Here is a 14,797-nt window from a genome sequence, read left to right on the forward strand (position 1 = left end):
TCTCTTTATTCCTGGGTCTGGTTACAATAGAAACAGGTTCTTAGACTGCTTCTTTTGAAGGGCCCAGTTCCACCCACCACTTGTTCATGTGGTTGCAAATTGTGTCAACACTTTCAGTTTTTAGGTGTCTGGACAATGGGGCTCCTGCACCTTTAGTAGTTGCATAGAATTTCAGCAATTTTAGTTTGTGATGCACTCCTGCTGGAATCCCCTCATGCACACCACTATTAAAGGTGCAGGAACCCAGTGTGAGCCAGTGTGGTGTAGTGGTTAAGAGTGGTAGATTCATAATCTGGGGAACCGGGTTCGCGTCTCCGCTCCTCCACATGCAGCTGCTGGGTGACCTTGGGCTAGTCACACTTCTCTGAAGTCTCTCAGCCCCACTCACCTCACAGAGTGTTTGTTGTGGGGGAGAAAGGTTAAGGAGTATGTTAGCCGCTTTGAGACTCCTTCGGGTAGTGATAAAGCGGGATATCAAATCCAAACTCCTCCTCTTCTTCTCCTCTTGTACATCTCGACACTCTAGTTCAGCCTTTCTTAATCTGTGGGTCCCCAGATGTTGTTGAACTACAACTCCCATCACCCCTAGCTAGCAAGGCCAGAGCTCAGGGATGATAGGAGCTGTAGTCCAACAATATCTGGGGACCCACAGGTTGAGAACCACTGCTCTAGTTGCTTTCCACTGGGATAACAGGTTGGCGGGCAACCCCAACAAATATCTGGCAGAAAAACATGTGCTAGAATCATTACTGGGAAGGAGAAATCCCAAAGGGAATACAGTGGTACCTCTGGTTACGTACTTAATTCATTCCGGAGGTCCGTTCTTAACCTAAAACTGTTCTTAACCTGAAGCACCACTTTAGCTAATGGGGCCTCCCGCTGCTGCCGTACGATTTCTGTTCTCATCCTGAAGCAAAGTTCTTAACCCGAAGTACTTTTTCTGGGTTAGCGGAGTCTATAACCTGAAGCGTATGTAACCTGAAGCTTATGTAACCCAAGGTACTACTGTATCTCAGCTTGAAAGGAACTCTCTGCTACAGTACTTGCTGTGTTGTTCCCTTCCCACAAGGTAATCGGTTTTTTTCCCTCTTGGGGAAGAGAGTAACAGGGAATGTAACTATTTAAGGATGTAAGCAAAATCACGTTATGGAAAACCTGCTGTCAGCAGGTAATGTGAGCCTCAAATCTGCGTGCCAAAATTCCAGCAGGTATGCTCATCTCTTTGACCACCCCCTTGTCAACAATATAAGGACATTAAGGACTATCTGATCCCTTATGCTCCATCTTGATAACTGAGATCTTCTGATGGGCCACTTCTGGTGGTTCCCCATACCCCTGAGGTTTGGTTGGCCTTCACTGGGGACTGAGCCTTTAGTGTGGAAAGCCCAACTATATAGGAGATCTAGGACAGATATGAGAAAATACTTATTCACACAGCTCCTAATCATACTTTGGAACTCCCCTCGGAGGCAGTGATGGCCACCAACTTGGATGGCTTTAAAAAGGATTAGACAATGATGTCTAAGCTGTACCTCCACAGCTGGAAGCAACAAAGCTTCCCAGTACCAGTTGCTGGAAACCATGGGAAGGGAGAGTGCTCTTGCTAGCTCCACACAGGCATCTGGTTGGCCACTGTGTGAACAGGATGCTATACTTGATGGACCAATGTCTTCATCCAGCAAGCTAGCCCTACATTCTTATGTTAACTCCCTATCAGTCAGAGGGTCAGTAGAATGATAGAGTCATGGCATTGTAGTGCTGGATGGTACCTGTGATGGCCTGGGATTCTGATTCAGAGGCTGAACCAGAGGAATCCCAGCCTGCACAGGAGTCCCCGCCTCCAGGGCCGGCTGAACTGGGGCAGGGCCTTGATTCTGAAGCGCCTGCACCTGTGCCGGATCCTCAGGAACAGGCACCAGGTGATTCCACTCTGGCTCCTGAGGTGGTTGAGGACTCAGTGCCTGCAGGTGAGTCTCCCCCTGGGCCCAGTAACCCTTCAGCCTCTCCTGAACTGCAGAGGCTCAGGGCAGAGAGGCGAAGGGAACTGGTTTCTCCCAGGAGGAGTGCTTGCCTTAAGGCCAGGAGAGGCGGGTCTCCTGGGGGCCGGGACCGCCCCTGGCCTCAGAGAAGATAAAGGCCAGTCAGCCCAGTCCCAGGTTGCGGGAGCAACGTCGATGAAGAGCTGTTTCGGCCAGCACCCAGTCCTGTTCCTCCAGTGTTCCTGTCCCCGCCCGGCTTCCTGCTTCGGACCTCGCCCCGCTCCTTCGGAACTGTTTCCAGGCTAGTGACCCAGGACCGGACTTTGACTACGCCAACGGTAACCTTCCCCCCGGGACCAGCACAGTACCACAAGGGTCATCTGGTCCAACCTCCTGCGATGCAGGAAACTTTTTGCTCAACGTGGGGCTCAAGCCCACGACCCTAAGATTAAGAGTCCCATGCTTTAGCAACTGAGCTGTCTTCCTTGGTGTCCGGATGCTGTCAGCAGCTCCAAGCTGGTCGCCCAGGAAAGTATAAAGACAAGGAAAAGTTTCCTACAGTCTGCTTTTATTTCAAACTTTACAGAGATAGGCTTATAGAACCCAGCCTCTTGGATAATGGTGTTGTCCCGAATGAATCTCCACCCCTCGTCTCTCCCACTTCCTCATTTGTCATCATCATCACCTCCTCTATGGGTGCCCTCTGTCTTGCAACTCTTTGCTCTCACTGGGTTCTGGGAGATGGTGGATCTGGAAGGCTTTTTAAAGAGACCATGTCAGCCAGCTGTTGCTCTGGCTCTCCCATGATTTTCCAGCTTTCCCCCTCATCTGCCTCTGAGCTGTGACCTCCCGGAAGCCCCTCTTGTAAATCTATGCTGTCTTCCTCTTCCTCTTCCCTGGAAGGGTCCGGATGGGGAGGCGTTCTCCACCATTCCTCCTCTGCCCCGTCCCTGACACTTGGCTTCTTTTAGACATCTTCTGGAAACTGTACAGTTCAGATTGGCCTTCACAATATCAGATGCCTCTTTTTAACCAACCAGTATTTACTGATGCTTTGTTGATGTTTCTCATGAGGATTTTATGGATGCCTTTATGGATTTTACTACAGTTTTGTATGCTGTATCCAACTTTGATTTACTTTTATGAAATTGTGAGTTATAAACATAATAAACAAACTCTAGATGCATTTTAACTTTCGGTGAATGCTTTGCATAGCACAAAAAGGATGGCTGCAAGCTACATCTACCCAGAAATGTCCTGCCAACAATCACCACCAGTGATCTGAACCCAGGTTTACAATGTTTACACAGTTCTCATGGGGGTGATTTTACCTAGCAGGGTAAGTGATAAGCACTCATTTCCTCTCATTCCTGGGGATGGGAGAAAAATTCAATTTATTTTTCATTTGAAGGTGAACTTACAGTGGTGCCTCGCAAGACGAAAAGAATCCGTTCCGCGAGTCTCTCCGTCTAGCGGTTTTTTCGTCTTGCGAAGCAAGCCCATTGACGGCTTAGCGGAGTAGCGCTATTAGCGCTTTTAGCGGCTTTTAGCGGCTTTTAGCAGCTTATCGGCTTAGCGGATAAGCAGATAAGCGGCTTAGCGGCTTAGAAAAGGGGGGGAGGAAAAAAAACCTGCAGGAACTCGCAAGACATTTTCGTCTTGCAAAGCAAGCCCATAGGAAATTCGTTTCGCGAAGCACCTCCAAAACGGAAAACTCTTTCATCTAGCGAGTTTTCCGTCTTGCGAGGCATTCGTCTTGCGGGGCACCACTGTACAATATTTGTGATTTTCAAAACATCATATGAACAGAAACAACCATTGACATTCACCCTTTTCTGAATTTTGCAGTGCAGTTCTGCAGTCAAGCAAAGTGAACAAAGATGTATATACCAGGGTAAAATGTGCATATAACTGCATATATTAGTGAAAATAATATACAAAAATGAGAATCTGCTTGCAAAAATATGTATATTTGTCAAAGCAGCATTTAAAAACATGCTTTGGGGGAGAAAATTGCCCTAGAATTCTGAAGAAATTCAATAAGAAGTTTTTTAGAGAAGAAAATTGCTGCAGAAATGTAAAGAATTGAATTTTAGATTGGAAAAAACAAGTCACTGAGAAAACTGATAATTGACGTATTTGCCCTTTCCCCTTCTTCGCAACAAAGTAATTTTTCCCAAGGGAACTTTGCAACAGAGAAAAAGTCATTGGACCAGTTGTATACATCACCCCATTTCCTTCCTACATTTGCTCATTTTCAGATTTTTCTGAGGGCTAGCAACTTGCTTCTCTACATAAACTGAAATTTTGACATTAGATTGTATAACATTCTCATAACCATGCAGATTTCTTACCATTTGATAAGAAACAGACAAGTATTATAACAGAATCCAGTCAATAGCACCATTCAGTAAACATCATTTCAATTCTGCATGTGCTACTTGATGACAGGAAATGGGAAAACTGGGGATATATCTTTTCTATTTTTTAAAAAAGTCAATATATTGTGTGATCATATAAAGAAGAGGCTAAAGCTCATTGCCATTGCCATGAAAAATATATATATTATCTATCTGCTCTTAAGTTTTTTATAATCTCAGGAACAGCCTCAATACCTTTTACATGCTTCTCATGAACATTAGTGAAAACAATTCCACATCAGTCATATCCAAACATTTTAGGAATTTAATTATTTTCTCTATCTGCAGGACCCCAACTGACCTTAGCAGGTCGAGGGTTCGTGCATTAAATGAAAACACAAAATTGCGTGGGATGATCACGACCCCCACAAAAATGCTCGCCCCAGGGTCATATATTAAATACAAACCATTCATTGTTAAGTTGATTACCTATGGATAGCAACGTTGTACTGTTATTTCAACACAAATGATGCTAAGGAGTCAAAAGGGAAAGCAAACTATCATTAAAAGTGGAACAAAAGGGAAGAAAATGCGTTGATTTAAATGGGTGGGATTTTATTTATTTATTTTTAGTTGTTCATAGCCCACCTTTCAGGGTACAAATCCTTCAAAGGCAGCCTACAATTCACATTAAATACTTCGTAAAACACACACACACACACAATTAGCAATAACATTATATAGAAGATCATCTAAATCCTTCCCAGATGGCAGCTGGTGACTGATGGTCCAGACTGGGGTGGCGTAGGGGGATAGTTTTCTGAGGCACCCGTCATCCTACCCAGTGGGCAGTTTGGTGGTCGATGAACAACTTGCTCTATAGAAGTAACAGAGTCCCTGAAGAAAATCAGTGTCTGTGGGCTTGGACTGAATCATATTTGACCTCCACATATCACATCGCAGAACACCTGTTGAACAAACCTCTCCCTTTCTTCATGGTTGTCACATGCAGCAGAAGAGGGTGGTAGAGTCCTGAGGTTTGGACTGTACCACTTGAGAGGGTTCTGCTGAGGTGCGCCATTTTAAAAAATGCTCCCCCATGTTGCAACACACAAACGAAACCTACAAACAACCTGGCAAGGGAGAGGGGAAATTTCTAACCTGGCTTCCTCCATGCCATCGTAGTGTTCTACTTGTATGGGTTCTTGAGCACTTAAAAAACAACAAATTACTCCCCCACCTGTAGTCTGAGGTTCTACCATCCATGCTACCACACCAAGACTCTAGCACCTCTTCTCCTCCTTATGTAGATCAAGTCACAAGCTAACCCGGATTCCATTCTTGGGAGACACGGAAGAAATAATAGTTCCTCAGCAGCCATAAACTGCTTCAGCAAGCTAAGGGTGCAGTGGTCAAAAGTTCACTGCCACATTTCTCCTTGTATTCCAAAAACTAATCACAAGGGATTAGTCAGTACCTTGGCTAGGAGAGATTAAGGATGACTACACACCGTACCTTTAAAGCGCATTGCTTCCCCTAAAGAATTCTGGGAACTGCAATTTACCCCCCTCAATCTACAATTCCCAGTCCAAACTACAATTCCCAAGATACTTGGGGGAGGGAGTCATGTGCTTTAATTGTGCTTCAAATGTATGGCATGCATAAAGAAGCTGGTAAAATGCAGACTTGACTATGCTACCACTCAGTGGATTTGTAACTGGCTGACTGACCAAACCCAAAGGGTGCTCATCAATGGTTCCACTTCATCCTGGAGAAGAGTGACTAGTGGGGTGCCACAGGGTTCTGCTTGGGCCCGGTCTTATTCAACATCTTTATCAACGACTTGGATGATGGACTCAAGGGCATCCTGATCAAATTTGCAGATGACACCAAACTGGGAGGGGTGGCTAACACCCCAGAGGACAGGATCACACTTCAAAATGACCTTGACAGATTAGAGAACTGGGCCAAAACAAACAAGATGAATTTTAACAGGGAGAAATGTAAAGTATTGCACTTGGGCAAAAAAATGAGAGGCACAAATACAAGATGGGTGACACCTGGCTTGAGAGCAGTACATGTGAAAAGGATCTAGGAGTCTTGGTTGACCACAAACTTGACATGAGCCAACAGTGTGACGCGGCAGCTAAAAAAGCCAATGCAATTCTGGGCTGCATCAATAGGAGTATAGCATCTAGATCAAGGGAAGTAATAGTGCCACTGTATTCTGCTCTGGTCAGACCTCACCTGGAGTACTGTGTCCAGTTCTGGGCACCACAGTTCAAGAAGGACACTGACAAACTGGAACGTGTCCAGAGGAGGGCAACCAAAATGGTCAAAGGCCTTATGAGGAACGGCTAAGGGAGCTGGGCATGTTTAGCCTGGAGAAGAGCAGGTTAAGGAGTGATATGATAGCCATGTTCAAATATATAAAAGGATGTCACATAGAGGAGGGAGAAAGGTTGTTTTCTGCTGCTCCAGAGAAGCGGACACGGAGCAATGGATCCAAACTACAAGAAAGAAGATTCCACCTAAACATTAGGAAGAACTTCCTGACAGTAAGAGCTGTTCGACAGTGGAATTTGCTGCCAAGGAGTGTGGTGGAGTCTCCTTCTTTGGAGGTCTTTAAGCAGAGGCTTGACAACCATATGTCAGGAGTGCTCTGATGGTGTTTCCTGCTTGGCAGGGGGTTGGACTCGATGGCCCTTGTGGTCTCTTCCAACTCGATGATTCTATGAAGCCCGAAGCTGAGCTCACATTACTTATAGCCAGTAATTGTACCTTTTCTGGAAGGTCTGGTTCACATTTTAAAAGCTGTGGCTTCAACGCTGGTCTCTCACATAAATAATTGCGTGGTCTCACATGATTTTCTGGGTTCTCTCCATTTTTGTGTATGCATGAGAGAAATTTCTAACCTGTCAGGTAAACTCAATCCTCATCATGGTCTTTCTGATTTAGAATCACCATCATCATCTAGAACAAAAAAAGTCAACTGCTAAGAAAAAATGAAATCCACCCTTCTCTGTCGCACTTGCATGCCACACATAAAGAAAATCAGCTCACACACCAAAGCCCATAATCATATAATATAACATATATGTGCATGTTCTGTATTCCATACACACAGAGCAGCCGCTGACAAGCACAAACTCTCCAGATGTGTTATGTAGCTGCTTCAGTTGGCTGTTCCTTCTGCAAGGCCAAAAGAAATATTAATCATTTCATTTAATGCTAAGGGGATGGGACCTCCTCTCATATTTCAGAAAGGGGCTGGGAAGTAAAGGAAGCCAAAGATTTTCCTATTTAAGGCCAGAGCAAAGGAATGTCTGTGGCTGAGTTGTGTGAAGGGCCCGGTGGCTGAAAGGGCAGGAAACAATTGATGGTGCTCTTTTGATTTTTCTTTCCCCCCACTTTTTTTCCTTCTCTCTTTTGCACATAGAGTCTCATGTCTAATATTTTTTAGACATGATGAGCTGTGTGCAGGGAGCCGTTTTGCTTTTCCTTGCTGTGTTGCAACCCTCAGTTATTTTGGCACAACAAGATGGTGAGTAATTCCCACTTAAGATTTTTCATGGATTTTAACTGCTCTGTTTTTCAACACTTTGTTTCTCCTCTTGCCATAAAATCAGCATTGAGCAAAGCCATTTTCCTGTCGCCGGTTGGAGCTATCAAAGAGGGTCCTGCTCTGCTCTGCTTTATTCTGTAGCATGTACTACTAGCCTAAATAAAACAAACTTTATCTGAGCTTACGCATTCCTGTGCGCCGTTTTCTTAGCTTAAGTTCTTTGCATCCTTTGCTTTGCTTGACAAGTTCTGGAAACTTTTTAATCTTCCTTTCTTTTAGCTGTTGGAGTAAGATCTGTGAATACTAGTTCAGCAAAGTCTGGAAGTCATTTTGACATATTTAACGAGGCTGTATCTTCAGCTCTTTGCAACATGACTGTTTTTTTTATATAGTAAAGTATTGCTTTGGTATACAGGAACATGTTCCTTTTAAAAGAAGACTTTAATGTCAAAGGAAACACTTTTGCAAACCAGAATGGTTGTTCCAGCTTTGGGGAAAGATTTTCCAGCTGTGTGTGGTGTGTGGGTGTGTTACTTCTTAGACATAAGCAGAAGGATGGAACATACTGCTCTCATATTGTACCATTATTCACCAGAGGCTGCTTCAAGCTTCTACATGATCTGCTAGCAAACTCATTTAAGATTAAGCACAGGGTGACTTACATCTAAGTAATTATACCTAGGATTGGGTTGCACTTGGTGCATGCAAAGAAAAGATCACTTGAAAATGAATTGGTACTAGATGCCCTATACCTTTTGTAGTACAGATGCCTTATGGCCTGTTTTCTTTTTAGATCTTTTTAATCAGTGGATACATTTTGAGCTTTGAGGTGTGCTATGAGGTGCACCAGAAACTGTGCAACATTTTATTTATTTGTGCACAGAACTGGGTCAATGAAACCGGTCAGAAACTTTTCATCACCACCAAACCCACTCACGCAATCCATAGCTGCAATTATAGGAAAGGGTTTCTTGGAACATTCTGAAATCCATGTCCAAAACAGGCATCACGTTTCCTGACAGAATTCAAGCTCTGTACAAGCTAGGCACTCTAGAGACCATAAGAAAAGGAACCACCAATAATAATCTTCATTACCTAGCAAAAACTGCATTGCTGAAACACGTTACTTCAGATCTTATGATTTATCTGAGATGCATGTAATAGCACCACATTCAGCAAACAAATGCTCAGATTTCAATGTTCACCTAAAGGACACGGTCTGGCTGCAATTCTCTTCCCACTTACTTGGGATTAAACCCCATTTAACTTGATGGCACTTACTTCTGAGTAGACATGCAAAGGCTTGCACCCTCAGATAGCTATCCCCACCAGGCTCCCCAATATTGATCATACATGTCTACTGATTTTGTGGTTTCCTCCTGTATGCTTTGTCTTTCATGCAACTATTTGCAGTGTGGATGATGGTGGATGTTCATCTCACATCTTAGTGAATATTAAATATGAGTATCCAACACCATCCCTTCCTTGGTTAACCATCAATCATCCATCTTCCAAACTGCAAGAAGGAAAAATTAACCATTTCCACCAAAGAAGTGTGTTGTTTTTCAGTGCAATTGCATGAAGGAAACTTCTCTGCATTTTGGTTGCTTTCCATATTCCATTGCCTATTTCACATAGATATTTGTGCCCTTATGGTTATGACTGTGGATTCTGACATGGTGTTTGGTTCTAGTTGGGAGTACACATTCTGGGCAGATGTAGCAAAGGATTCAAAGGTGCAGCCCAAAATGATATTTTTGCAGATTGTCTTGTCATTATTTCAGTGCCAGGTTAGATTTAAGAGGCAAGGACAAAGAGATAAAATTACCCTCATGAGACTGGATTTTTGTTGGCATGGAATAGCTCAAACACAATATCAGGTAAATTACGTTCTTAGCAATGTATCTTTCCATACAATGCAAGTTTCTAAGCTTCTGTTCTAGAAGCAATATCATCTTTCCTCACTCTTCCTCCCATTTTTTCCTTGCTCCCCATAATGGGCAATGGCAGATCAAAGGCTGTTCGAAACCTATTTAGAGAGACAATGTAGGCAATGAAGCAGCAGTATATGGTTGGTGGGTGTTAGTGTTTACAAGGTTGAAAAAGAGAGTTTCTAATCACATTATAAAGTGCTCTGGATGTGTCAGAAAGAATTTCTATTTGGTCTATATCAAATTTAAGTCAGTGTACTGTTTTTCTTAGCATATCTTGCCAACTGACAAGCTCTGGCAAGACATTAAGGAAACTGCTGAGGATATACAGAACTGAGAATGATCAGATGTAGCCCTGCGCAATGTGCTTCTTCTTTTCCATAATAACTAAAGAGGGGAAATGAAATAGACTTGCACCATGATTCTATCCTACCTTCCTATGGTGACAGTCACATCACCACCAGTTGCCCACTTTGGGACATCTACATCTGGCCACTGTCCTTTATTCTATGCTGATATAGGTCATCTTAGACTCAGACTGCAAAGGCATCTTTGGTCTTAGTTCTGGCTATTGGGGAATATCTGACAATAGTATTTGAATGATGGTTCTTTCACCAGGGCTCTTTCTTCCTTGCAAGTCTTGTTTAATTTGTGGTTCACCAAGATGAAGTTTTCTGGTTTGCATGAACATTTGTTTGAGTCAAGTCTTCTCCCTCACCCCTGCCACTGCTCCAACTCTAACTAACCAAAGCATCAGCACCTATAAGGAAGGGCCATCTAGTGGTTGCTAATTCTCCTCCAAAAGAATACTTAATCGTCCCATGCTCCAATTAGTATTGCCCACTGTACCACATGAGCCTTGTACCTAGTTCCATATAAATGATGAACATTTGCTATATTGGTTAAATAGACCAAAAAGACTTTTCATCCAATAGCACATTCAGAAAATGATAAGTAAAGGTGTTTTCTTGGGGGGGGGGGAGGTTGCCCTTGGAGTAATCTCCACACTATCAATAACTGCAAAGCTTTAGCTAAATTGCAAATGAAAAGATGCAACATTTAATAACTGGACTGCAGCCATGCTAGATAGGCTTGGGGATTAGTGCCAGCCTTGCCCCTTCATGTTTGAAGCCTCCTTATGGGTGCTTCAAGAACAAGTTATGTGATTAAGAATTGCTTACATCTAATAGCTCTGCTTTCTTGATGATACCTTTCCATTTCAAGGCATTCAAGACATTAGGGGCAAATTGAGTCGTGCTTGGTTCTTGTCAGCACATTTTCTGAAAAGACATGACCCCATTTGGGGTTTTGCCAACATTCAGACGTACGATACAAGTATGTTCACTGGGGAGCAATCAGTTAAAGTTGCTTTTGAAACAGAACAAAAAACTTTGCAACTATCATTCCCTCCCCCATCCCTTACATCAGCCTCCTCTGGGATCTGATTTATATGATACCTCTATGCTGCGGTTGCCCCTTCCTTATGGCTTAATCCCACAGCACAGCAGTAATGTTTAAGTTGGATAATCATGTAGCATTGTCATGTCAGGTGGGAACCCCCCAGCACCACACCTTCCTGGGTGTTGGTGACAGTGGATGGATAATGTTCCACACAACCTATCCATCCCATCTGATTATCCTATTGGGTTGGGATCTATCCATGGGGAAGCACCAGCCACATGCAACGGAGTTAATGTATCAATCAGCTTTAGATTTCCATTCCTGAAGCAAAAACTTGGATAGAGTCTTATGTCACCTGCAATCAGGATTATGTCGTCTGAAATAAGAATATAATGGACTCTATCCAACTTGTGCAACAGACACTTGTACATGTAATGGAATTTTCTATACCTCTCTGCATCCCTTCCAGCTCACCACGTGCTCTCAAAAGCAGCTCTGGGGGTTTGAGGGACCCTCCAGAAGAAATGTGGAGGGGAGAGGGGGAGGAAAAAAGACATCTCATTGCACAAGCAGAACTCCACTTACACTGCGCTGGGTACAACCCCATGTGATTTTCTGGTTTGTCAGTTACAATACAAGTGTTTGATGACCTGCACGAACCCCTGACATTGATTACAGTTGCTGGCATTTAAGCTTTAAATGGTGCAACTGGGAAATAGGCCAAACACAAAACTTCCCGCATGATACAGGCAAGTTGCATGGATAGACCACATTCATTGGATACATCTGAGAGCCATTGGCTTAAGACTACTTCATGCATTACCTTTTGTAATCAGTAACTGGTTCTGCTTCTCATAATACGTGTGTGTACAGTGGTACCTCGGGTTACAGACGCTTCAGGTTACAGGCTCCGCTAACCCAGAAATAGTACCTCAGGTTAAGAACTTTGCTTCAGGATGAGAACAGAAATCGCGTGGTGGTGGTGCGGCGACAGTGGGAGGCCCCTTTAGCTAAAGTGGTACCTCAGGTTAAGAATAGTTTCAGGTTAAGACCGGACCTCCAGAACCAATTATGTTCTTAACCCGAGGTACCACTGTAGTGTCATTTGTAAAAGACTTCTGTGTGGTTTCAATTAGGGGTGGGGAACCTCAGGTATGGGGGCCAAATGTGACCATTCAGACCACTCTACCTGGCCCTCGGGACCAGTGGCGTAGCGTGGGGGTGCAGGGGGGGCCAGCCGCACCAGGCGCAACATTTGGGGGGGTGCTCGCACTCGCAGCTCTCTGCCCCTACCTGGCTCACTCACTCTCTCTCACTGCAGTGCTGGCTGTACGAATCCGATCCAAGCTGCCAGGTCGCCTCCCACTGTGGAGGAGGAGGGTGCCAGGCGTGCGTTGCGGGGCGGAGCGGAGAGAGAGCGAGGGAGGGACTATCTGGGGGAGGGACAGTGCAGCAGCCACCCAGCGCAGCACTGAGCGTGGGAGAGAACCACACCCGACTAGCCCAGGCAGCAGCAAGAAGAAGCTGGCAGCGGCGGCAGGTTAGGGGTTAGTAGTTAGGGGCGCAAATTACTTGCCTTGCCCCGGGTTAGGGGGCACAAATTACTTGCCTTGCCCCGGGTTAGGGGGCGCAAATTACTTGCCTTTTCCTGGGTGCTGACAACCCATACTACGCCGCTGCTCGGGACTAACCCCAGGCTACACATACTTCTCAGCCACTCATCCCTCTCCCCAGGTAACATCCCTCACCAACGCTACTTCGCACCCACTTTGAGTGTTTTTGCCTGGCTGAAATTGTGTCCTTGCTTGCTTGCCTGGATGATGCCTCTTGCTTGGCTGGGTGAAACATAGAGAGGCATGGGCAAGTCTTAAAACACTTCTATGAATATGGATTGGGCTAAGCATAAGCAACCTATTTTCTCAATTATTGAGTTAGTTGTTCAGAAAGGCAAGCCTTGGTTCCATGTGTTGCTTGATCCCGAAACCAGAGATGGGAATGAAAGCTGCCAGCTTTCAATCTGCACTTGATTTGGAATCTTTGTTTCCCAAAGCTAAGCATGAAAAGCTGTCATTAGTTCACTGTGGGGGGTGTGGAGGGCACAGCTTGTAGACGGCTCTATGCCCAGAGTGCTGGGGGGGGGGTTTGCCTTCTGTTTTCATTCCCTAATGTGGGAAGCTCAACCTTTCCCATCTCCGCTCAACCAAGCCCACTTCATCTCCACCCAAGGCCTAATCATGGACAACTCATTTCTTTCTTGAATTTTGTGTGGGGATGTGAATTACTGGCTGAGCAAGACATGCTTGAGAATCCCTGCTGTAAAGGCTCCTGAGTAAGAGCACACAGCTGCGCATAGCTGGCTTGAGCAATGCCGATTGCCACATTTGAAATGAGAGCATTCTTGAAAGCGAGGGCCTTGAGGGGATTCAGAGTGTTGCACAATGTAACCTTCAGTACAGAAAATGGTCTGTGGCTTCCTGTGATTTAGAAAAGTCCAAATCTAAATTAAGTTCCAGGGAATCCACATCCTTTAGGTGAGTAGGTGTTCTTGGAAATTAGGCCAGCTTCATAAGTTTGAGGAGGCCTATGGTTTGATGAAAATTAGATAATTACCCTTCCCTTGCATGACTTTCCATATGTGCTTTTTGACTCAAGCCCAAGATCCATCAAACATTTTCCTTAAGAAGTTGGGGAAAGAATCCATTGCTTTATTGCAACAGGGTAGCGCTGAAGTTTCTTTTTTCACTGGCGCAGATATTATTTTACTTATTTTTAACAATGTTGAATCAATGCCATAAGGTGCTCAATAGATCTTGATGCTATAAGCAGAACCTCTCTCCCTTTCCAACTTTCCAGCTTAATCTTAGACTTTGGTGGTTAAAACAGAAGATGGAGAGCAAGAATTCAGATGGAGGGCTCGTTTCTTTCTTTCCAAAAGATGTCGTCTAGTCTAATTCTGGCATTCATGTTAGACATGCTATCAGTTATATATATTGGAGAGCCTTTTGCTGATTCTTCCCTCCCTCCCCATGTTTTGGTGACCACTGGGAAGTCAAATGCTCATTCAAAGTGACATGGTGTTAAAATAGAAAGTTGGCTGTGCCCTGGTCTTCTGAAATATAGACACTTTCTCTGCTAATACAGTTGCTTGGTTTGTTGAGGATCTCAGGCTGTTGTATTCTTGATTTCTACCATGATCTAAGTCATTGGTCTTAATTTCTTGTGTCATGACCTGCAGCTGGGTCACAAGCTAGTTCTATGTTGACATGTTCAAGAGAATGAGAACCGATTTAGGAAGGGGGATATAATATGTAAGGCCAACAATTAAAAGTGAGTCCTGGGCCACCAATCAAGATGACATGTTAAGCTCCAAGGAGATGCAACCCAGGCTTAAACTTGTATTACTGTTCAAGCTGCTAGCATATGCTTAAAAACCTCCCTATCCCTGTGAAATTTAATTTAACAGCAGTTTATTTCTCAGGGTGTCCAAGTTGGCATGTTTGCTCAGGCTATAAAGCAATGTGAACAACCCATACATTCTGTGGCCAAATTTTCACCAAGTGA

At 44.3% G+C, this 14,797-nt stretch overlaps 1 protein-coding gene across 1 annotated transcript in view; it reads left to right on the top strand.

Moving 5' to 3' along the window:
- Nucleotides 1–7,654: 7,654 nt before the first annotated feature.
- Nucleotides 7,655–14,797, top strand: part of COL3A1 (collagen type III alpha 1 chain) — a 96,985-nt gene continuing 89,842 nt past the window's right edge. Inside the window, exon 1 of the mRNA XM_081856230.1 lies at nucleotides 7,655–7,883. Within this exon, the coding sequence (XP_081712356.1) occupies nucleotides 7,805–7,883 (79 nt within the window). The 5' untranslated portion in view covers nucleotides 7,655–7,804. The remainder of the gene's footprint in view (nucleotides 7,884–14,797) is intronic.

Source organism: Podarcis erhardii (assembly GCF_964252035.2).
Source record: "Podarcis erhardii genome assembly, chromosome: 1".
In the NCBI taxonomy this organism is placed as follows: domain Eukaryota; kingdom Metazoa; phylum Chordata; class Lepidosauria; order Squamata; family Lacertidae; genus Podarcis; species Podarcis erhardii.